Here is a 23,322-nt window from a genome sequence, read left to right as displayed (position 1 = left end):
ATTAAAAGTGAAACCCATGAGCTGGCTTTTAATGAAAACGGAGATCAAATATCTTTTTAAAATTTTTTAATTCATCTGGTAATAATTCTGGTATATACACAAGAAAAAAAAAAAAGGATTAACACAACCATCAATATAGTCACCTAAAAAACCGGGACAAAACTGACAACTGAGAATCAATGCATAAGCAGTATTACCTTTTTCTAACCTAAACATTTAATGCTGATTCAATAAACATTTGAAATTCTGGTTCGAAAACATGCAGCTTTGAGAGCAATGCCAGTATAGCTGGATTTGTGTGTGTTGTGACACTAGTGGTATTTGAAAAACTGTTGCGATCAAGTGGTTATGAAAAATCAGATTAAAGAAAAGGTAGAAAAATTAATGCACTCAAGTATCAAAAGTAACATTAGCCTCCCGAGCCTGGTTAACCTTTTAAAAATGGTGCATATTCTGCATTGCAGTAACATTTTTCCTTCTCTAGAGAAGTCGAGCGAATCAATTCAGAGGTGAGAGAAAAATCACTTCTGTGTGGGAATGGCACTGTGTTTTTGTGGCTTAGTAAGTGGTACTGAGAGTATAAAGTCAAATTGTGCAATACTGTAAATCTGCAGAAAGTGTACATTTTGGATATTTTGTTAATTTACTTCACAGCAACATTCCTATATAATCGTAACTGATTTTCAACAAAGAGAACATTCTACCAAAATTGAGCAGGATAGTACTAGCCAGCATGAACTGTGACAAATGTATTTAAAGAAAATGCATAAAGAGAGGATAACTGTGTGTGTCAAAGCTGGCACAACAAATATCATTTAAGAAGGCACCCTATACGCATACAGCCACGGAGTCTGCAGAAAGCTACAGGCTGAAGCCACTGCAAAACACCTACAACCCACATGCCCTCGAGACATCCACACAGTTACAGCAGGGGTTTTTGAGAAACTACTGGCCTACAAGTTGTATAGTCAAATGCAGTCACAAATACAAAAGTCACAATGCAAATACTTACAAAGAAAAAGGTTGTAAGGTTTGTCAAGTGCTTAGTCACCCTGCTTTATTTAAACTTTATATATTGCACATCTCTGTCCTTAGGTCAAATTTTAACATCTGGGTTTTTGTTTTCAACACATTTCAAAATGTAAAGAAACAGGTCCCCTATCAATTACTATGTAATAAGGATGTATAATATAAACCTAAAACTTTGCCTCACCAATCAAAGCTTTTCCTTGCTCCAACTTCTCACCGACTTACTTTAGTCATCTTATTTATTGCTGTCTTGCTTAGGTACAGAAATTGGGTACTGGCAGCATTTATAGTCCAAACTAGTCATGCTGTTTTTACTATACAGTGTAGATAAGAGCCGTTTAAGCTAAACTGCAGGCTGCTTAGGAAAATGTTAACCATTTAGCTGCATACTAGGAACTTTTATTACATTATAAAGCATGACATCCCATGCGCATGCGTCCCCATTCGTAGAGACTAACGCTTAGAAATTAAGGCCATAGCTTTAGTTTTGTCTTAGTCTAGCACTGTCATACCAAATCTGTACACATCCACCTGTAAGGCCCAAAGTTGCACTAACTGCACATACCTTTCACGTACTAACCAAGTCACACAATGAGACGTTCTGCTGTTTACTCACTTGCCCACTTGCAAATTCCCACAGATTAAAATGGAGACGAGCTTCAGAATTTTCTGAGTATATCCCTTTGATGTACTATACTGCCATACATCCTGCAAAACTGGTTTGCTAGACTGAGATTTAGTCTAGTTTGGGACTACAATGCGCTTATAGGTGATTGAGAACATTTCACAGTCAACAACTGGGCTAAATCAGTGTGCGTTATGATGTCCCTTTGTATCTCAGCTTGCTTGAGTGGTCCGCATGTTGGTTCCTGCACCATTAGTTCCCGCTTTTTGAGCTCCTGTGGGCAGCTGGAAACTGGACTGGAGAGCATTTGTGGTTGTAGGCTGTAACAAGCCTCCTCCATTTCCTGCTGGCCCCACCCACTGTGGGGGGACATATGGGATACAGGGGTAGTTGTGCTGCTGGGTCATCATGCACAATGAACCCTTCCTTCCAGCAGAAGAGTTGTCGCAGGGAGCACATAAACCACCCACAGAGCACAACTGCCCTGGTGCAGAGAATTTACGAGGAATTGTCTAGGAAGGAACAAAATACGTAAAAATTAAAAAGTACATTAAATTGACCAATTCCTGATACCATAATGCTGATTCCCAATTAAAAAAATTATATCATTATAAAGAAAAAATCTGGTTAGGGCTGCTTACATCAAGGCTTTGTGAATTTTGTTTGCCATTTTTCTTGACCTGTGCATGGCTCATGGCATCCCGAGCAAAGTCATCCACCAGCTGATGGAGGTCATCTGTAAATGTGCCTTTTCTTGGAAGGTTAGCAGCTTGACTTGACCCATTTTCTCCTTTATTTGTTGTGGTTGTGCCTAGAGAAAAAAATATATAAAAAAAAAATAATTACAAAATAAAAGACTTCTGATTAATAAGTTATTTAAGTAAAATAAAGAAGGCAGGATTATTTAGTTTGGACTAATAAATAATGTATAAAAATTATTGGCTCAACAACACCTCAAATAATAAGAAAACGCAAAACCTTTACCTTCTGACTGAACATCATGAACAAGTGTATTTAAAGGATCCGGAGGCTTTTCTGTAGTCAACTGACTAACTGCAGCCTGTTTGTTACGTTTATCTGTTACAAGCAAAGACAAGACAAAACAAAAAGTTTACAAAAAAAAAACAGGAATTTGCCATTGTGGCTGGATAGTGTGCCTTTGTGAAAATTGTCAATAAACCTTGCTGATGCGGACTGCTGTGGATACTGCCACTACGGCCAGATTTGTTGCTCTTGCTTTTGGTTAGCCTACGCCGACCTCCTGACACAGCTACAGGGGAGGAGGACACTATGGAAGGACATGCTTTGCCCATTCGTGCAAAAAGCTCCTCAACTTCTTTTTTCTGCTTGGACTGCAAGGCCTGGATCTCAATTACATGCCTATGAAATTATGGTCAATGTAATCAAGGTTTGAATAAATCAGGACAAACCATCAAGTGCATTGATTTTTTTTATTTTTTTTATTAATTTATTTAACAATTCTCACCTCTCCCTGAGCTCTTTAATCTCTTTCTTAAAGGCTTCATCCTCTGGCTCAGAGTCATCACTGCTTCCAAAACATTGAGAGTTAGGCTGGACTGTTGGTAGACTGTACATACCAACATCTTCCTCTTCTTTTGAGCCTTGATCTTTATTTTCAGCTGTAGTAACTTTGACATCAGCACCGGGGGTCACCTGAAAGCGCCCAATTGTAGTGGTAGCAGCAGTAGAAGGTCCAGAACTTGTAGGAGGTCCAGAACTTGTAGAAGGACTGGATTCTGAAAATTCTTGCTCAGAGCTGGGCAGGGTTTGATACTTATGAATGGTGTTTTCAGGGGTTGAGACTGCTGAGGATGTTGAGGATGTAGACGAGGAAGTTGATGATGCTGGAATGGTATTCGGGCAAGAGGCCCCGTCCACAACTTGATCGGTGGTCACTGAAACCTAGACACATGATTTAAAAAGCTTGTTCAATTATGACCTAGAATGTTCAGTTAACCAAATCAGTTCAGTTGATGTTTCTCAGTACCTGAAATCGCCCAAGTCTAAAACCTTCACCAGTTGGTGGAGTCACTGGCTGTTTGTTTTCCACCATCAGGCCATCTTGGGGTCCACTTACAGGAGTCTAAATTATGGAAAAAGTAAATAAAAACCAGTTAAACAAAGATTGCTCCTAAACACTACACCAGCAAAACACTGTAAAGTACAACTGTGCCTACTTGCAGTGCTGTTACAGTAGGCTCAACTTGACTAGTTTGCACTTGTACAGTAGCAGGACCTCCTTGGCTTTGAGAAGAAAACAGGCCAGGTACAAAGTGCCCACTGGAGCTCAGAGACAAGCTAGCTGGTGCCACATGACCTGCAGAGGAGGCCAAGCCAGGAGGTGGAGAACTGATGGTGTTGGGGGGTGAGGAGGTGGAGGTGACATCTCCTGATGCATCAGTCTGGGCTGAGGAACCTGAGGATGAACCCTGGTCATGAAATAGAGAACGAAGCTTCTTGTCCAGAGCTTGGATGTCCTCAATGCCTGGTGACTTTCCCTGTGTCTCTCCCTCATTCTCCCCAGACTGGCTAGGGGCAACTGCAGGCAGAGGTGTTGGGGTGGAAGTTTGGACAGGAGCAAGAAGCTGTTCTCCAACAGAGGCTGGAACAGCGAGGCTGTTCTCAGGCAGCTGGTAGGGGATAGTTGGAGTGGGAAGTGAGGTACGACGTTGAGTGATGGGCTGATCTAATGGGGCTGGGGAAGGGGATGTCCTGCCAGTTCGGGGTATCTGAGCAGAAGTAGTTGGGGAAGTGGAACCAACAGGCAATGTGGGAGAAGTGTTCTGTGCAGCTGTAACTGGGGTCTGGTATACTGGTTGGGGAGGTAATACTGAGGGCTGGCTGGTTTGCCCGAGCCCCATGGAAGATTCAGACACTAAAATAAGGAAATAAGTAGCTCAATTAAATGCACATCATTTACCAAAGCAAGATCCTTGTTCCTACATTAGAAGAAATGACTCACCTGCCAGGTCATCTCCTAAAGATGTGCTGGCAGAGGAAGGGCCAAAAAATGACTCTCGTAGTCGCGCTTCTGGTACAGGGCTGACAATAAAACGCCGCCCTGCTGAGTGCACCACCTGTGCAGCCACACTGGGTGGCAAACCTGCTCAACAAAATTACACATGAGACACTTAATAGCATATATAACAACAACCTAACCTTAAAACATCTGTTAAATAGTGCTTACTTGGCAGATTAGGATTTGATATCTCAGGTGATTGTTGGATTGCATCACTTATCACCTATAATAAAAACAAAATGTTAAAGTTGCTTGTATTTATTTATTAATTTATTTATTTTTTACACTGGATATTAATGATTTTTTTTTTTATTCAATACCTGAGAATGCCCGCATTTAGCAGCCTCTCTTTTCTCATCTGCCATGTCGATAACCTCTTGCACCTGATCTATAAAGGACTCACGCTCACTCTCCAAAATGAAGTCACTCTCGACCTGAACACAGCAAAATCCTTTATTAACCAAAACTTATTGAATACATTCATTAATTTTACAGTAAGATTTAGCAAATACCTCACAACAGCAGATAAAGAAAGTGATTCAAAGTGACAGGACTTTACAAAGTAGAGTGAAGTTGAACAAGCTTTTTTCCACCAGTATGGGGGAACTCACTGACACTAGTACAGCGATTGTTGATTGTTCCGACATTCAATTCCTTTAATAATTGTACTTTTTTCCCCTGTATTGATAACTTTTTTTTTTTTTTTTTTTGATAACTCAGTAGCATGGCACGAGCAGGAAACCATAGCAACTATGAGAGTAAATGTTGCTGGTAAAGGTTAAGAAGCAGACATTTTGACTATTTTAGCCTGTGTGGAACAGGATCAGGTAATAATCTATAGTAGCATTTTTTCTGGAGAGAAAATAGAGCTTCAGAGAACAGTTATATCTAGCTACCTAGTTTGTAGGGTTTGTGTGATGAGATTAAGAAAAACAAAAAAGGAAAGATCTAACTCTATATGTTTACAGTGAAGAACACTGAATAGAAAAAAAGGCTACCATGATCTGTGCAATTTCTTCAGGGTTATCTCCATCCAGATCAAACTTAAATGTCACCATTTTTCTGTTGTGGGTTTCCAGTTGGCATTCAGCCACTCTGTCACCAATACTGGAAATCTGAAACACAAATCACAAATATGGAGAACCAACTATGGATGGATAACCATGAATCTGGGAAAGTTTTCATTAGTAAATCACCCCCCCTTATTTGTCTGTTCAACTGTTTAATCTAGTGTGAATACTGTTCACTATATTAACTATAAAATGTAGTATATTATATAGTAAAGAACTGCGTGTAATTAGGATTACAATACCTGGTTTAAAGAAAAAAAAACAAACCATGCAATAGACTAGCAATTCAATACTTATGTTGGTAATACAAGCAGTTAGTCCAAATAATCAAAACATTTAGATAATCCAAAAAATGCAGTCTTAATCTAAATAAGTCATATAATCTAACTAATATAGCTATAACTATTATTAACTAATATAGCTTCTATAACTAATATAGTCAGTATTAATTACAGTGCCATTTTTCTTTGACACTATAACCAATATTCAGAGAAACTTGATGCCTCTTACATTAAGCACAACAAGCTTAGGCTTGGCAGACTTGTCGTGACGTGAGCGGCTGCGCACTGAGCGGCGCTGGTAGCGCTTTGTGGAGCTAGCCTTGTGCTTGCCCTCATTTCCATCACTCAACCCTGAAGCTGCATCCGACAGGCCACTGAGATAAAGAACAACAGCAATACGTCAGTTATGTTATTCAGATGGAGCTGATTACTTCACACAAACAAAATACTCAATGAATAATAAATGCAAATAATGCATAAAACATTCCAGGGGCCATTTAGGCATGACTAACTTTCAGATTGGTTTAACAAGAAAGAAAGGGCTTTTTTTTTTTTTTTTAAACCCCCCCCCCAAAATAAAAGAAAAGCAAAGAAAATAAATAAATAAAAATTACCTCTCTGCAGATAGTGGAATCAGCATGACCTGTGTTTGAGTCTGATCTGGAGACTGAGTAATACTTACAGAAACCTAAAATTAAAAAAAAAAAAAAAGCAACATTGAGATTTTTTTTCCACCCAAGCAAAACCCTCATTCACCATTTTATCCCAGATTACCAGATACTTTTAAGACATGCTTAGCATTTACACTTCTGTACAGTCCTCTAACAAAAGAACACTTGAAGGGAAGACGTCAGCCTTCTTTTGTTGAACACACACCCTTCTACTACGCACCCGGTGTAACTGAGAGGCCTGATATAAGAAATACAGATGTTCAGCATTTGGAGGTGGAGAGAAAACAGGAGGGCTGAGTTGATCTGGCCATACCTGGCAGCCAGCATGCAAGAAAGAGGGGGTGGAAATGCAAAACAGGAGAAGAATGAAGAAGTTAATGATAGAATAATTTGAAGCATGTTTAGTCAGTTCAGAAGAATGAGGATATGAACACCCATTTAAAAGACAGTCGTCATGTGTGGTAGTGCTGTAACCTTTTTGCCAGTTTTTGTTAATGCAAATACAGTGGTACCTTGACCTACGAGTGCATTAATGTACGAGTTTTCCGAGGTACGAGCGGTCACTCGGTCGAATTTTTTGCGTTGTGTTATGCGAGCAAAAAATTGAGGTACGAGCTCGAAACGGCGCTGCTAGATGGTGAAGCGAAACTAGAAAGCGAGGATTGTGAAGAAAATTAAGATAAGCAAAGAAGAAAAAGAAAAAAAATTAAAAGTTTAGGGATGCTTAGTGTACAGTAGTGATAGTAAAAAACTAGTTTTCCCTCCTCCTCCGCTTATCGCCTCTACCGTCTATGTGCGAGCAAATTGATATACGAGCTAATCCACGGAACAAATTAAACTCGTAGGTCAAGGTACCACTGTACCATAAACAATGTTTATTTGTCAAATATAAAGTAAAGGTGAAAATTATTGCAAAAATGCAGTGACATATTTGTAAATGTATGAATTATAGCATAAAAGTGAAAAGAGGAACAATGAGAAAGATAGTGAAATGGGAACCATGAGTAATCATTTAACCTTCAAGCATTTTAATGAACACTCGTGTAAGCAGAAGTAAACAACTAATTGAATTTAGGTGAAAATAGAAAAAAGCACCTCCATTTAAAGAGAAAGATGAACCACCAAAACCCACAGCACAAGAAAACTGGAAATGTGTCTTTTCATAAGCCACTAGTGAATTAACAACAATTTCAGTTGGAATTTTTATTTTTTTATTTTTTTTTTAAACTTACTTACTTAACATGGGCAGCTGTGACCAAGAGGAACTAATGGTGCAGGAAGGACTAGCAGTAACATTCATTACTATGACCTTTGTATATGTATACAGAAAATGTCTGCTTTAATGGTACTGTTTTCAGACATAATAGATAATGGATAGTCATTGTGATGTTTAAACAATGGTGACTAGTGCACTTCTGTAATGACAAAATGTTTTGCTTGTGCACCATAATGAAGATAGGTGGTTTTACGATCATTGCTGTGTCTTTTTCTAGGTGTATTTGATAAAGGTAGGAAAAATCTACAATCCCAAGATTTTCAATGTACAGTAAAAAAACAACAACAAAAAAAACACCCATTGTGTACCTGGACCACCTGAGAGCTGTGCGGTGGTGGCGGCTGAGTTGAGCTTTGAAGTGCAGTGTCCAGCGAGGGTTGGTTATTCTGTTGGGTGAGGCTAGGCTGAACAGAAGCTGGCAGACTGGTCTGCCAGACACACAAAAAAAGTCAGACAGATGGTTGGTATTCAGATTTTAAGTAGTTGATCTAAAATCTGAGCAGCTGAAAGGAAACAGAAACAATACTAAAAATCTGTAATAAGTGCCAGCAGACATGATGAGTACCTGTGGTGGAGCAGTATATTCAGGATGGGACACAGGAATCAGAGGCTGGGAACTACTTCCTTGTGAAGAAGGAACCTGTGGCTGGCAAAAGAACATAAAACACACCAAGACATTTAAGCAGAAACCAACTTTTTCATATAATCGATTAATTACAATGGAGTCAACTGGTGCAGAAATAATCCTAAATGTGACTCACCAAGCTATGTGGGTGGACAGCATGCTGCTGAGGAAGCTGGGAATGAGAGTTGTGCTGTGCTGCAGAGGACTGAGGCTGCTGCTCAGGCTGCATTGAGCTGTAAGAAGGCAGCATTGGCTGACCAGAATGAGACTCTGATGTAGTCAGCAAGTACTGGCCTTCCATACCACTTACAGCTGCAGGGTATACAAATAAATAATAGTTATAATAGGCCTAGTCATTACAGGTAATGACTGTTAACTTTGACTATGTTGCTTACAAGAAGCAGGCACTCCAGGCTGCTGTTGCAGGTGGTGCTGCTCCCCCTCTGCCTCCTCTGTCTCTATGGGAACTGGTGTCAGAGTTGACATGGGGGGTTTCACAATGGGGGGCTCGCTGAGAGGCTGCTGCACCCTTTCTTCTTCCCGTTTCCTCTTCTCTTGTTCTTCCCGCACCAGTTTTCGCTGTTCTCTTTTTCTGCAGATCAGAGCCACACGATCCTTTATGGCCTTGGCTATGGTCTTATGATCACCCTCACACACATAGCCTGAGTCAACCTGAAAAAAGGGAATAGAAAGAGTGAAAAACAAAGCAAGTCAAATAAGGAGTTTGGATAAAACAACAAAGACAAGCCACTGATATAGATATGTTTGAATGAAATGTTGAAATAGTAGTAAATGCTTTGCTACCATCTCCTGTGACACAATCTCAGGGACATCTTTGAGGAGGTCAAAAGAAAACTCAATGGCCTCATTATCCTTGTATTTCCCTTTGAGCTTCTTAACATCCTCAATGCGCAGCCATAGTTTGATAGCCACCATCTCCCCATCATCCTCTTCAGCAAGCTCGACACGAACTCCAGTCTCTTCCTGAAAAAAGGCGTGGTTCAACAGGTCCTTTATGGAATATCTGGAAAAAGGAAAAAAAAAAAGTGAAAAAATTAAAAAAGATATAACTTCAGAAGAATTATATTTATTGTGTTTGTACAATTTTGTCCAACAGACCTCTCGTCTTTGTTTTGACGAATACATCCTTCGATGATTTCTTTGACTTCAGGAATGGCTACTTTATCAAAACTGCCAGGCTTCACACCCTATAAAAGTAGAACACAGAATAGATCCAAATCATACTATTTTTCATTATTTGTCACATACACATTAAATCACAGTGAAATTCTTTCTTCCGAATCGCGGCTTGTTCGAAAGCTGGGTCAGAGCACAGGGTCAGCCATGATACAGCACCCCTGGAGCATAAAGGGTCAAGGGCCTAAGGGTAGCAGCTTGGCAATACTGGGGCTTGAATCCCCAACCTTACGATCAGTAACCCAGTACCTTAACCACTGAGCAACCACTACCCCAGGCAGGTAAAAAACAAAATGGTACTACTTAATACTGTAATTGACTATTGTCAAAATCGCTGCCATGCAAGATACTCACTATGCAATTAGTGATGCTGAGCTTTTTGTCCAAATACCATGTGAGCTTGGCCAGGATATATTTATACATAGCCCAAAGAAAATAATTTAATAAATAAATAAGGTGCAGACTATTGATTGGTCAAATGAATCACTTCTGTAATTTTGGAGAAAACTTTAGCAATTTAAAGATTTAGAAATGCATTTGACCTACATCACATTTTACTCTGATATTACATTTCTTTCAAGAGCCAATGAAACAAAAGCGAACAAAAAGTGACCCTACCTAGTACCCTCATGACATGATTTAAAACAGCTCTGTGGAAAATGTGCATATTGGTTTCACTTTGGGTTTCTGTACATAATGTTGCATTTAACTGGACTGAAATTCTTAAAAACACAACTTACCACTCAAAAAGTTGAAAAAATATTGAAGAAAATGCCTCATAAAAGGCCAAAAAGGGGAGGATATAAAAGAATGGAGCGAAGGAGAGGGGAAGAGGACGAGCACACATGGCCCTCTCCTCTAGCAAAAGGTTGGGCACTTACGCTGGTCACTCTGCGATAGATCTGTGCCGCATTCTGGCACTCGGAGTACGGGTACTCAGAAGTAGCCATCTCCAGCATACACATCCCAAAGGCATAGACATCCACTGACTCGTCATACTTCTCCTCATACATCTCAGGCGCCATGAACTCAGGGGTACCTTAAATCAAAAGAACGGTTCAGAACTCTCTCTCATTTCCCTACAACACCCTCTCTGTGAAGAGGAGAGAGGAAGGTGAGGCTGCTGAAGATGACCTCTCCAGAAACCTGTGAGAAAAGAGAGAGAAAAGGGAGAGCGAAAAAGGGATAGAAAGCGAAAAAGAGGAGGAGGGGGGGGGGATAAACTGTTCTCAGTTAGGCCGTCATGATAAGAAGCCCAAGTTTCTCAGTGTAAGGCCTTTAGGGCAGGACTGTAAAAAAAAAACTAGAGTACAGAACCTAACAAAAGGCCTGGGCTGACCAAAGAATTCAAGTTTAGTATGCTGAATGGGGTGATTGACCATTAATTAAAAGTGTTAGGCATTCAATAATATTTACAAAAGCCGAGTTTGTAAAATCAAGCGTTCCCCAAACATATTACTAGAAAATGTGTCATTTTGAGTCAATGGTCAGTAGCCCAGGGCCGATAATTTAAGAAAAAGCTAAAATCCAAGCTATGGAAAGAACAAGTACATTTGGTTAGCCTGCTGCAAATCCCCTTAAAAGGTACTTACCTTTTGGATACCTGTAAAAAAAGAGCAATTTAAAACTGCTAAGCATAATATTTTCCATAGCTAGTCAATAACTAGTGAGGTTCTGCACACTAGTTTATGCAGTAAAAAAAGCTGCCCATAAATCAAAGACCTCACACAGAAAAACTTATCATATTTGGAATTGATTTAGATTTGTAATGTGTCACTTTGTACTGGTTGACTTACCAGGCCCATTTTCTGCATTTACCGCAGTACACTAAATAATCCTTAAAGTAGAATAAGGGAGATCTGAGGTTAGAGTCTAAAGTTTCCTAAAATGATAGATGGACTCTAAGTCTATAACTGAGAGGAAACGAGCAGATTGATTAAGGCTTGGATTTTAAGACACTGTAAGAAAAAAATATCAAAACAGAAGATCTAACCTTGAGAGAAAAGAATGACAGTTATTAAAATCAACATCACGTATTTCATTGAAGTAACAGACCACCAATATCCAAACCACAGGACAAAGATCATTCAGAACGGTACCTGAAAGCCCAGGGCTCACCTCTAGCTTTTGTGCTATCCCTTTCCCATGATCAGGTTTGCCTGCAGACAAGCCACAATACAACTACGCACATCACTGACAAAAAGAGAGTTAAGAAATGACTTACTCTCTGGAGGAACCTGAAATAAGGGCCTCTTAAAACACTGAGGATAATATGATCAACAAAACAATTTTGGACCTAGAGGAGGGAGGGGAATCCCGAGTGGAGAGACAGCGCGAGCAAGAAGCAGGGGCCCTGGTTTGCTGTGGTTTGGGGGCTCACAGAAACACTGTGGTCTGCCTTCGCTCCACAATGTTATAATCACACTCTTAGAAGCCAAAGAAAAGAAAGAAACTTCAAAAGAGGACAGACTTTCTTCTTCCTGCCAGCAAACCCAAATAGCGAGTTGACACAAAAAGGACAGAGAATCAATGTATGGTGATTTATGGGGTCATACCTATGACACTCTTGGCAAAAGAAGCCCTCTTGAGAGTGGCAAGGCCCAGGTCACCAATCTTGACTGATCCAGTGGGCCCGGTGATAAAGATGTTATCACACTTGAGATCACGGTGGATGATTGGAGGAGACCTGGTATGAAGGAAGTGAAGCCCTTTCAGGATTTGCCGACACCAGCTACGCAGAACTTTGATCTTCATCTCTTTGAACCGCTTTAAATACCTGCAGAGCAAATATAAAATATAATAAAATATAATATCTACAATTTATTTATGACAATATAAAGATTTTCAATATAACATATTTCCTGCCAAATCAGTGCTAGTCTATTATGGGCATAGACATTTTTGATTAGAGTGCTTACGTCTTTAGGGTGCCAGATGTCATGAGCTCTGTCACAAGCACTATGCATTTCCGCCCTTTGCAGGGAGCCTCCCAGGAATCATAGAAGCGCACAATGTTGGGGTGCTGCAGGCCCTTCAGCATACCAGCTTCCTCCTTGAACCGCTGCCGCTCGGATTTGGACAACTTGCGGTCCTGAAAGTTGTTTTAAATGTGACATTACAAGGTTGCGTAATTATCCTCTAAACTGAATGTTTGGCAATGTTAAATAAATTCCACCAACTATTTAATAAACAGAATACTGTATATTGTCTTGAACATATACAATATCTATAGAGTATAAACTTAAAATAGTGCTAAATTCCCACCAACTTCAAGCTCCCCTAATATGACCTACTTTTCACCATGAGGTTACCCACAGTTCCTGGAATGAGAAACATCCAGCTTTGGAGGTCCTCCAAAAGCACTTCCCCCAAAGCTAATAGTATAACTCCCCAGCCCCACGTCCTATTTTACAAGGAGAACATTAACACCAACTTTACAATGACTTCAAACAATTGAACCCAGCAAGAAAGGATCACATTGCAATGTGGGGGGAATGTAGGTGGAGAAATGGCTCAACTTCACAACCTATACGTTTGCTGTCTGCAGAAGCAGCAATGGAAAAATGTGTACGCAGAATCATCCCACTCAGTAATGTATTAAAAGCTCCTCAGATTGAAGCCCTGAAGCCACTAGATCTTTTGTTGTACATGCATTTGTACATATGCATTAATGTTCAATTTTATTGAAATCCTAAAACTATTAAGTTCATAATGTTTTACATTTAAAGTTTGGTAGGATTAATATGGACAAGCTATAGGTGTGGCATGTACTTACAATTCTTAGTGTTTTTACATTACATATCTGCCTTGAAATCAGATAAAGCAACCTTGATATCAAAACAGTGCAACACAACACACTGAAAGACAAAGCTACTGTTGCAAAAAAAATAAAAAATTTGCTGCTGACCACATATGACAAACTCAAACAGACTTGCACGGACAAAACATGAGGAATGTTTCAGCACTTCTTTTCAGAAGCTTTTTAAAAGCCAAACTGCTTTGGAAGCACAAAAAGCACTTCTCCCAAAGACAACAGAAGTGAAACCGTTTATAAACTTTTCCTCTGCTCAGACCTAAATATTATTCCAAAGTGTCATGTGCTACATGAGCTACAGGATAGATGGATGCCAGTGTTTTGCACGAGCATTGCATGTACTTTGCCTTTTGATACTGCTAAAGTCTATTCGTTTTTTAATGCACCTTTGCTACAAATCAAAGGAAGCGGTACACAAAATGACATACAAAAAAAGAAAAAACTACATGACAGGAAGAGTGGGAGGTGAAGAAAAAAATAAGAGGGTGAAAGAAATAAGAGCCACAGAGAAAGCGAGTGCAAGAGAACATTTAAAAGAGTGAGAGTGTAAAAGATACTGCAGCTTTTGTTTCAGCACATTTTCCAAACTGGCTCAACCTGAAGGCTGTTTGCAGCAGAGCTGTAGGTCATGTGACCACATGCAATGGCCTGTCATTACCCAGCAGCAACAGCAATAAGGAGGAGGAGCAGAGAGGGGAAAGGCAAGCCTCAACAAGCCATAGAGCTGCTGTTCATGTAGACCAGAAGAGACTCTGACCCACTTTCTCAATATGACTAGTGTGTTGCATTTACAGAGCAAAACTTCTCACAAGTGTCTATTACATTTCCTCTCTTAACCCTTCTGAAACGAAAGGAGGAAACAGGATGTCAATAAAGACAAATAGCGAGAAGTGGGTCACAAGCTGATGTTTCCAGCAGCAGGATGTTGCCCTGTGGTCTGCAGTGTCACTGGAGCATTTATCAGAACCATCATGCTTGCAGAATCAGCATTATATAGTTTTGTGATTATTGTTCTCCATGTAGAGTATAACTGCAGAAAATAATTGTTAACGCAGTTCACGATGATTTCAGATGCCATCATAAAAGTAAAATCAAGAGCTACAACCTTGCCTGGTAGTGTTCTAAGCTACATAAGATGTTTGGATTTTTTTCCTTGGAATATACAGGAATCTTTTAAACACCCAGGAAATTATGAATGAAATGAATGAAAACAAAGAATGAAAACAAATATTTGCAGATTAATATTTAAAAATCCACGTCCAATATTTTGCACCACCAACCATATCAACACAACTAGAAAGCAATAGCACACATTTTATACACACAGAAATCCCCAAGCTGAACTAGCAGAGTCAGAGTTTGAATGACACAAAGAAATAACTTACCTGCAGTTCACACCATGCCACCTCCACAGTTGTCTCCGTATCCAATCCTCTATACACAGTTTTGAACGAGCCACGTCCAATCTCAATGTCAAACTTCAAAAATCGTCCATCAGGGGAAGTTCCAATAGCCTTCGTCTCCACTTCCTCGATGTCCACTTGGTCCTGCTTCTCAGTCCCACGCTGCTGCCCTGAATCCACACGAGCCTTCGCTTTAGCTTCTTCATCCTCCTCCTTATCATTTTTCTGTTTTGTGCCTACACTACTGCCTAACTCCTGCTCTAACATCTTGCTGTCTGGCTCCAGACATGGTTCTTCCTTTGTCTCCACAACCGGACTGGCTAAAACCACAGGCCTCTGCTCTGCAACGATCTCCTCTTGAACACTATCTTTCGTTCCCTCCACCTTTTCAACAGCAGGCCCATCAGTCACAGAATGGATCTCACTCTCTACTGCGGGTTTCGAATCAGCATTAAGATCATTGGAGGCAGCTGAGACGTCCTGCGGCACATTTAGGAAAACAATCTTGCTAGGAAGCTCCAAAGCTGTTGCGTTTGAGTCACAAATAACACTGCGCCGGACAAATCGGTGCTCAGCTTTCGAGTCCCTCTCCATGGTGTGATGCCGGCGGCGTACTTCGGGACCAATCCGCTCACCCAACTGCGTGTCTGAGTTGGAGCCATTGGAGTTTTTTGAAGCAGGGGACAGGAACTTTACCATTTTCTCTCGAAAACTTTCAGACATATCTATGCTCACACAGTGAGAAGACTCTCGAAGTCTAGATAACTCTCATACACTTATATATAATGTATTGAGAAATACTTAATGCCTCTTTTAAACTGGTTTGGATGATCACTTAAATGAAGTCAATGCTTTTACAAACTAAAGAGATTGAGTAAAGCACTGGAAGGGTACTATGAATAAAGAAGGGAGAGACCAGTTCACAGTCTAATACAAACTGATAACAATGAACAAGGGCTTTTAAACTTTGGGCATCCATCGTATGGGGAAATGTAGGCAATGTTCGTCCAACATAAGGTGTGATTTTAAAAGCTGTAATACTTGATGTGCAATTTTAAGTCACCAGGTTGCACAAGGTTGCAAATATCTTCCAATTCAGGTTTCACTGTAACACAGAAAATATAATTTATAGTCTTTAGAGAAAATAAAACAATACTAATGTGTGTCATTTATATAGAACCTTTTCTGAAACTCATTAATGTGATTATCCCTGTTGTATCTCTGAGATTTTAGTCCCCATCTGAATCCATCCGGTTTGTATTATTTATAGGCTGTGTGTAACTGCACCAGAACAGAGTACACCATATAACAATAAAGATTATGTAGTATCCTGTTGGCAGGAAGAGAGAAAAAAAGTTTTGCATTTTTTCTGCAGTGCAAAAGTTAAGACAGTAAGTGCTTGCTCTTTTCAGTCGTCTTTTACTCAAAGCCAAAACTAAACAATTTATTGGCAGAGATTAAAAAAAGTTGTATTCCAACAACAGATATCACCTATGTATGTATGTATGAATGGATGCATGTATGGTTCAAGTAACTTACTACTGAGCGAGTGTGTCTTCTACCACAAACTTTTCAACAATCGTTTATGCCGAAACAAACAAGTTGAATTAAGTGCATCATTAATAAATAAGAAAAAAAAAAAAATGTGGGTAAAGACAAAGTAGCCATTGAATTTTGGTGTGACAACAAGGTGTATTTCCTGAAGACACACCCATCTCTGTGAGTTATACAGAAATCACTTAAACTGAGTCACAGATGTGTCTGGGAAAACCGATCGGTCTAAATAACACTTTATTAAACAAATACACTTCAGATGCAAACAAACATTGAGTACAAAACACCAGAAAGATATCAGTAGTTAAGGAATGAGATCCATTGAGATGTCAATAAAACAGATTACATGTAGGAGAGGAAGTGTTCAATTATTGTCCAAGGACAATCTAAAAAAAAATCTGGTTTGAATGAGATCTCTCTCTCTTCTAAACAACCAGGACCTGGATCACACTACTAAAAGTGTATCCACGCTTTTTCGTTTTATATCGCTGACACTGGTTGAGCTACATTCATTGTAACTTTGACGCTGTACAACTCGACTTTACAAAGTCGTTATAAACCTAAGATTAGATGAAGGCTGGAAAAAGGTAAACGCAGGCACTTTTTGAACCAGCCACATGAATTAGCTGTTAGGTGACACTAGCAATCAAAAACCCACAGACCTGTACTTAGCGGATGTGGCGGCTAAAAACTTACCTAGTTTGATCGGTCGCTTAATTGCAGTCACTAATAAAAGTCAGGTCAGTCCAGTGGGTCGTAAATAATGAGTATTTACCTGAACACGCAGGCCAATATTAATAGTTGAGTTTACAATGACTGGTATGAGTTTGGGTAGACTTGCTAAATGGGCACCACTCGAGCTAACGGCTGTCGTTTAATGAATGACCATCACTATTTTACTGGAAATGTTTTCACTATATAATTGTCTTAAAAGAATATATATATATATTAATATAGCGTTTTGTTAAAGAACATAAGCATATTGCAGGTTTCTTCTGTTCTCCCCATAACGCAGCCTGGCTAACGCTAACACCCAAACTGCTCGCTCTCGCTAACTAACGTTAGTCAAATCAAACGCAGTTAGCCACAGCTGCTAACCGGAGACATTCTGGGGCACAGGATGTCATTTTTAGATTTAGAATTCGCAGGGTTACAAGAGAATACTGTCATTAAACAAACGTATTTAATTATTTCCCCACCGAAAAACAAACACTTACCGAAATGATGTGCAGAGTCATTCTCGGTTATCTCCGGTTTCTCTTCGAACGCCGCGCGCGCACACACTGCCGAAAAGTCCCCCAAGCAGGCGAAGTTAACGGCCGTCCTCGAGAACCCGCATGTGACGACTCGGAGTCTGCGTCATAGCGCTTTTTTTTCTTTTTTTTTTTTTTACACGCGTGTGTAGTTCATTCGGCGTGACAGGACACCCTACGAAACAAAACGGCCAGGTTCGGCTTTTCACTCTCCGCCGTGTGGAGCCGACTATAACCGAACGGCGGACTTACAAAGTTCGAATGTCACAAGCTGAAACCACGCGACATCTCGCGAGAGTTGCGGCCGTGCACGCGGATTCTTTTGTTGCACGTCTTTCTCGGTTTAATCTCCTTCCTTTATCCAGCGAGTGATCAACTAAAGAAAAACACTCATGCAAACGAGTCTCGCGATCTTCATAAACCGCAGACACAAAACAGAGAGTCCGTTTCCGGGCTATTCAAGTGTACACGAGCCGTTTTTCTTTTGCTGCTGTCGCAAGACAAAAGCGCCTTTTGCTACTTATTACAGCGAGTCCGTAAATCAAACGATTTCCACTCCACGGACTTGATTTGGATTTATGGGCGTGCGTTTTATAGCTTTTCCATCTCAGTGCGACACCATAAAACACAGCCGGTTAAAAAACAATCCGCATTCTCCCCTCTCTTCCCTCGAGACAGCCCAAAATAACCTCGAAACGCAACGTGGACACGAGCGCCCCCTCCCGCACCGAGCACCACATAACATGACCACATTCTGGAAATCTACTAAAACAATTAGCCTCCACAACAAAGAAACAGGAATCACGAGTTTATTATATGCAAATACCACATAACCATAGAACCGAATAAACTAAATGTTAGCAATCATGTTTTATAGTTCTCAGCATTAAAAGAAATAAGGGAAAAGGTGGTCACTATCACCTATTTCCCTAGAGAAGGTGCACCTGATTGCAGTCCTGGAAAATGTTTTATTTCTGTTTTTAACGTCTATCCTCACAGTAAAACACAAAAAATGTGCTTATAATAATATATTTGTGATGTGGTTAGAGATTCTTTTGTTAATTTGCTAGAAGGTGCTTCTTTGTTATTCCTGAAAGAAGTTAAAAGTTGCCCGCTGTGTTGGTCACAAGTGGGCACTACTACCACAGTTACATTTACATTTATGCCATTTGCCCTTACCCAGAGTGACTTACATTTTGTCATTTTTTTATACAACTGAGCAGTTTTGTTATTTGTAGTTTTGGTATTTGAATTTACAATCTTTTCTTCAGAAGTCAAACATCTTAACCACTTAGCTAACACTTCCCCCAAAAACATGTTCATTTTTTGATGAGATTAAGCAGATATTCCCACAAAGGGTGCTAATAATTCTGCATCCAACTTTACAGTACTAGGTTTCATACTACTTCAAGTGGCCCTTATCCAAAGCAACTTACAATTATATATACACACCTAAATAGGTGAGAGTTAAGGGCCTTGCTCAGGGGCCCAGTAGTGATAGCTTAGTGCTGGGATTTGAACTCATGACTTAAGATTACAAAGTCTAACATAATATCCACTGGCTAACACCACTCCCAGTTACAGGGGCTTTTAACAAAAAGGAAAAAATGACAGCATAATGAATAACTAACTGGTTTTGCTGTTAACTTTATATGAACTATAATGACTATATTCTTCTTCTTCTTTTGGCTGCTGCCATTAGGGGTCGCCACATCAGATCATCGTCTTTATACTACTCTCTCCTCTACATCTGCCTCTTTCAAACCAACAGCCTGCATGTCTTTCCTTACCACATCCGTAAACCTCCTCCTTGGCCTTCCTCCTTTCCTCCTTCCTGGAGGTTTCATCCTCAGCATTCTTCTACCGATATATTACATGTCCCGCCTCTGCACATGTCCAAACCATTTTAATCGTCTCTCTCTTACTTTGCACTACATGCGCAGTTCCTCTATTAAACTCGTTTTTAATCCTGTCCATCCTCATCACTTCCAATGAGAATCTCAGCATCCTCAGCTCTGCTACCTCCAGCTACTCCTACTGACTTTCATTCCCCTTCTCTCCAGCGCGTACATCCACCTCTCCAGGCTCTTCTAAACCTGCTCCCTACCTACAATATCTGATACCTACGATATCATCCGCAAACATCATAGTCCATTGAGATTCCTGTCTGTCCCAGTCCGTCAACCTGTTCATCACCACTGCAAACATGAAAGGGCTTAGAGCCGATCCTTGATGGAATCCCAATAGTAAACAAATAACTATCCTATTAACTATATAATGGAACATAGACCTCCACAAATGTGATACTAGCTGTGTTTGAGCTGAGCTTTCTCACAAATATAATATAATTTCACTTTGCATGTTTTACTCTGTTTTGTTGTTTTGTGTATAGTGCATTGTCTATAAGTTTTAATAAGATGTAGAGTGAAGATATACAAAATATTGACAGATACAGTTTTCTTTGCGATTAATTGCATGATTGTCATGGGTTAACTCGTGATTAATCGCAACTTAATTTTTTATCTGTTCTAAATGTACCGTAAATTAATAATTCTTAATTTTTTTATACTCAAATCAACATGGTCATTGACAAATATGCATGCTTTATGCAAATGTATGTTTATTATTTTATTAGTAAAACCAAACTCAACGTAAAACACATAAAGTCAAAATATTCTTGTAAATCTTTTAAATTAGTTAAATCACCAGGACACCAAACATAACTTTTTCTATGTTTACACACAGACGGTTTAATTGCCGAATGTGTGCATCATGGCGAATTCTAGTGATCGATTCAAAACTTGGCGCATTAGTAAAACAAATTTTTAGTGATTAAAAATAATCTTCGGTGGAGTGAAGAAAGGATATAATGAACAGCTGTTTGTTGCAATGAAGTTATGCCTTTTTTTTTACATTCATTTATTTACAGTTAAAAAAAAAATGGTCAAACAGAAATGCACACTGCATTAACCGTGTTAATGAAAATTGTGCTATTAAAATGAATTTGCATGAATGCATTATTAACGCGTTAATTTTGACAGCTCTATATATATATATATATATATACACACACACACATATACTGTATCTATCTGTGTGTGTGTTTGTGAATGTGTTTGTGTGTGTATTCTATATTTTCCAGTCTCATTTCTGCTTTTCAAATTAGATGCTTTATATAAACACCATTTAATGCACATTTAACAAAAAGGTTGAGTGCATTAGTTTCCTTATAGTCTTTTAAAACTCCCTTCACCTTTCCTCACTCAGCTGATTTTTTTTCTTACTGTTTATATTTTTTCATACTCTTTCTATCCTTCTCTCTCTCTCTCTCTCTCTCTCTCTCTCTCTCTCTCTCTCTCTCTCTCTCTCTGCCTTTGTGTCCTATGTGCCATTCTGCTTTTTCACATGAAATGTTGGGATTAATGTTATTATGTTTTATCTGCATTCCCTCATCAGCTGTGGGCTAAATTTTGTGTATGAAATCACAGTTCTGTGGTGCAGAGCTACAGGAAATGAATAGTTGGCTGATTTTGTTTTGTCACTTGCTAGAGTAAATACACTTCTGAGTCATCATTTTATACATTTGCATATTTTCAGGTATACCAACCATATAGGCGCGGTTTGCAAACTTACAATTACAGACCAGATTTGTAAGAATTTCTCAACCCCGTTCATTACTAAAAAACCACTACTGTATATTAACCACCAGAAATCAGATCAAGTCAAGTCAAGAAGCTTTTTATTGTAATTTCTTCCATATATACCTGACGCAGTACACAGTGAAACGAGTCAACTTCCTCAGAACCCTGGTGCTACATTTAACAACATAAAGCTACATAACAGAACATAGAGCAAAAACTAAAGTAAGTGTCCTCGCCATATAAAGTGCACGTGTGCAACCAAGTGCAGACAAAAAACAGTGCCGACAGATTTGTCCCACCTTATGAAGATTATGGACCTTTAAAGAAGTAGATGCCAAGCCAGCAAACATTCTGAACCATACTGAGACGTACAAGCACCATTTGCATTTTGGATTCAAGTTTACGTAGAGTTTGGACATTGGACCTCTTTGAGTGTTTAAAAGCTCTGGCATGGAGATGCTGGTGTTGGATCTATGATGATCTCATCTGATGAGCTATTTTATGAGTTTCTCAGTAGCTCCTGGTTCCATAATGTCAACTGACTGTATAAGACTGTAGAAAGGACATTACTCACAATGCTTACATGCTCATGTTAGTTCTCAATCCCTGGTGTTTTGTATTGTTTTAAGATTCACACTCTTAATATCACCCAAATAAGGATGGGTTCCCCTTTTGAGTCTGGTTACTCTCAAGGTTTTTTCTTCATAACATCTAAGAGAGTGTTTAGTTCCCCCAGTCGCCCCAGGCTTGCTCATCAGGGATAAATACACATCATTCACCTGTAAAGCTGCTTTGAGACAATGTCCATTGTGAAAAGTGCTTTAGAAATAAACTTGCCTTATCTTGACTTGACAGACAACACGACAGTGTGGGACAGATACACCAGATACAGCCTTCTCAGGAAGTAAAGGTTCTGGGCTTTCTTGGTGATGGAGCTGGTGTTGAGTGACCAAGTGAAGTTCTCCACCAGATGTACAGCAAGGAATTTTATGCTTCTGACGATCTTCATGGAGGATCTATCAATGGTTAGTGGAGAATGGCCACTCTGTGCTCTCCTGAAGTCAACAACCATCTCTTTGGTTTTGTAAACGTTCAGAGACAGGTTGTTGGCTCTGCACCAGGCTGTTAACTGTTGCGACTCCTCAGTCATAAGTCAGCAGAGTGAACAGCAGTGCTCAGTGTGGTGGTGCTGGGGATGCTGTTCTAATCCGGATTCTTCCAGTCTTCCAGTTAGGAAGTCCAGGATCCAGTTGCAGACGGTGGTGTTTAGGTACAGTAGGCTTAGCTACTCAATCAGGAGCTAAGGGACGATTGTGTTGAATGCTGACCTGAAGTCTATAAACAGCATTTGTACGTGTGTGTCCTTATTTTCCAGGTGAATGAGGGCCAGATGGGGGTTTGTGGAGTTGGCATGGTCTGTGGAACGGTTTGGACGATACTCAAACTAAATGGGGTCCAGTGATAGTGGAAGATGGGTGTTTATGTGCCTCATGACAAGCCTCTCGAAGCACTTAATCACGATGCGTGTGAGTGTGACGGATCAATAGTTATTGAGGCAGGAGACTGCAGACTTTTTCGGCACTGGGACGATGGTCGTAGACTTGAGGCACGTAGGAACAACGGTGTTGCTCAGGTAGAAGTTGAAGATGTCGGTGAAGACATCAGCTAGCTGTTGATGGTGTGTACTCCTCCAAGTTGATGGAATCGCCGTTGGTTGCAGCCTCCCTAAACATGTCTCACTTGAAACAGTTTTGAAGAGCAGAGGTGGCTCCTGCTGGCCAGGGTTTCATCTGTTCCAGAACCAGTTTAGAGCATCTGACGAGTGGTCTGTATGTTGGAATTA

General features: G+C 39.8%; 1 protein-coding gene across 2 annotated transcripts; it reads right to left on the bottom strand.

The window, feature by feature from the left end:
* Window positions 1-51: 51 nt before the first annotated feature.
* On the bottom strand, window positions 52-18,635 carry wnk1a (WNK lysine deficient protein kinase 1a). Of its 2 annotated transcripts, XM_046849033.1 has the most exons (25): window positions 17,803-18,635; window positions 15,014-16,136; window positions 12,733-12,905; window positions 12,370-12,590; window positions 10,696-10,853; window positions 9,737-9,825; window positions 9,422-9,641; window positions 9,013-9,289; window positions 8,754-8,929; window positions 8,558-8,638; window positions 8,301-8,420; window positions 6,937-7,029; window positions 6,660-6,733; window positions 6,275-6,419; window positions 5,693-5,809; window positions 5,015-5,128; window positions 4,863-4,917; window positions 4,638-4,778; window positions 3,853-4,550; window positions 3,663-3,758; window positions 3,141-3,577; window positions 2,835-3,034; window positions 2,639-2,731; window positions 2,296-2,465; window positions 52-2,166 (listed from the first exon to the last, which is right to left on the bottom strand). In XM_046849033.1, the coding sequence occupies exons 2-25, from the start codon at window positions 15,752-15,754 to the stop codon at window positions 1,867-1,869; spliced, it is 4,989 nt and encodes a 1,662-aa protein (XP_046704989.1). In that variant the 5' UTR covers window positions 15,755-16,136; window positions 17,803-18,635; the 3' UTR covers window positions 52-1,866. The 2 variants fall into 2 exon arrangements, with proteins under 2 accessions (XP_046704989.1, XP_046704991.1); XM_046849035.1 differs by lacking the exon at window positions 6,937-7,029 and having other exon boundaries at window positions 17,803-18,633.
* Between the last annotated feature and the right edge of the window lie 4,687 nt (window positions 18,636-23,322).

This window comes from Silurus meridionalis, chromosome 5, assembly GCF_014805685.1.
Source record: "Silurus meridionalis isolate SWU-2019-XX chromosome 5, ASM1480568v1, whole genome shotgun sequence".
NCBI lineage: Eukaryota > Metazoa > Chordata > Actinopteri > Siluriformes > Siluridae > Silurus > Silurus meridionalis.
This window is presented reverse-complemented; position numbering and strand designations above follow the sequence as displayed.

Excerpts from the sequence above, each read along its gene's own strand:
- wnk1a (XM_046849033.1), bottom strand. The coding sequence starts at position 15,754 with ATGTCTGAAAGTTTTCGAGAGAAAATGGTAAAGTTCCTGTCCCCTGCT. Across the intron at positions 4,779-4,862 it reads ATCAAATCCTAATCTGCCAA|GTTTGCCACCCAGTGTGGCT; the intron begins GTAAGCACTATT and ends TTTGTTGAGCAG. Across the intron at positions 3,759-3,852 it reads CTACTGTAACAGCACTGCAA|ACTCCTGTAAGTGGACCCCA; the intron begins GTAGGCACAGTT and ends TCCATAATTTAG.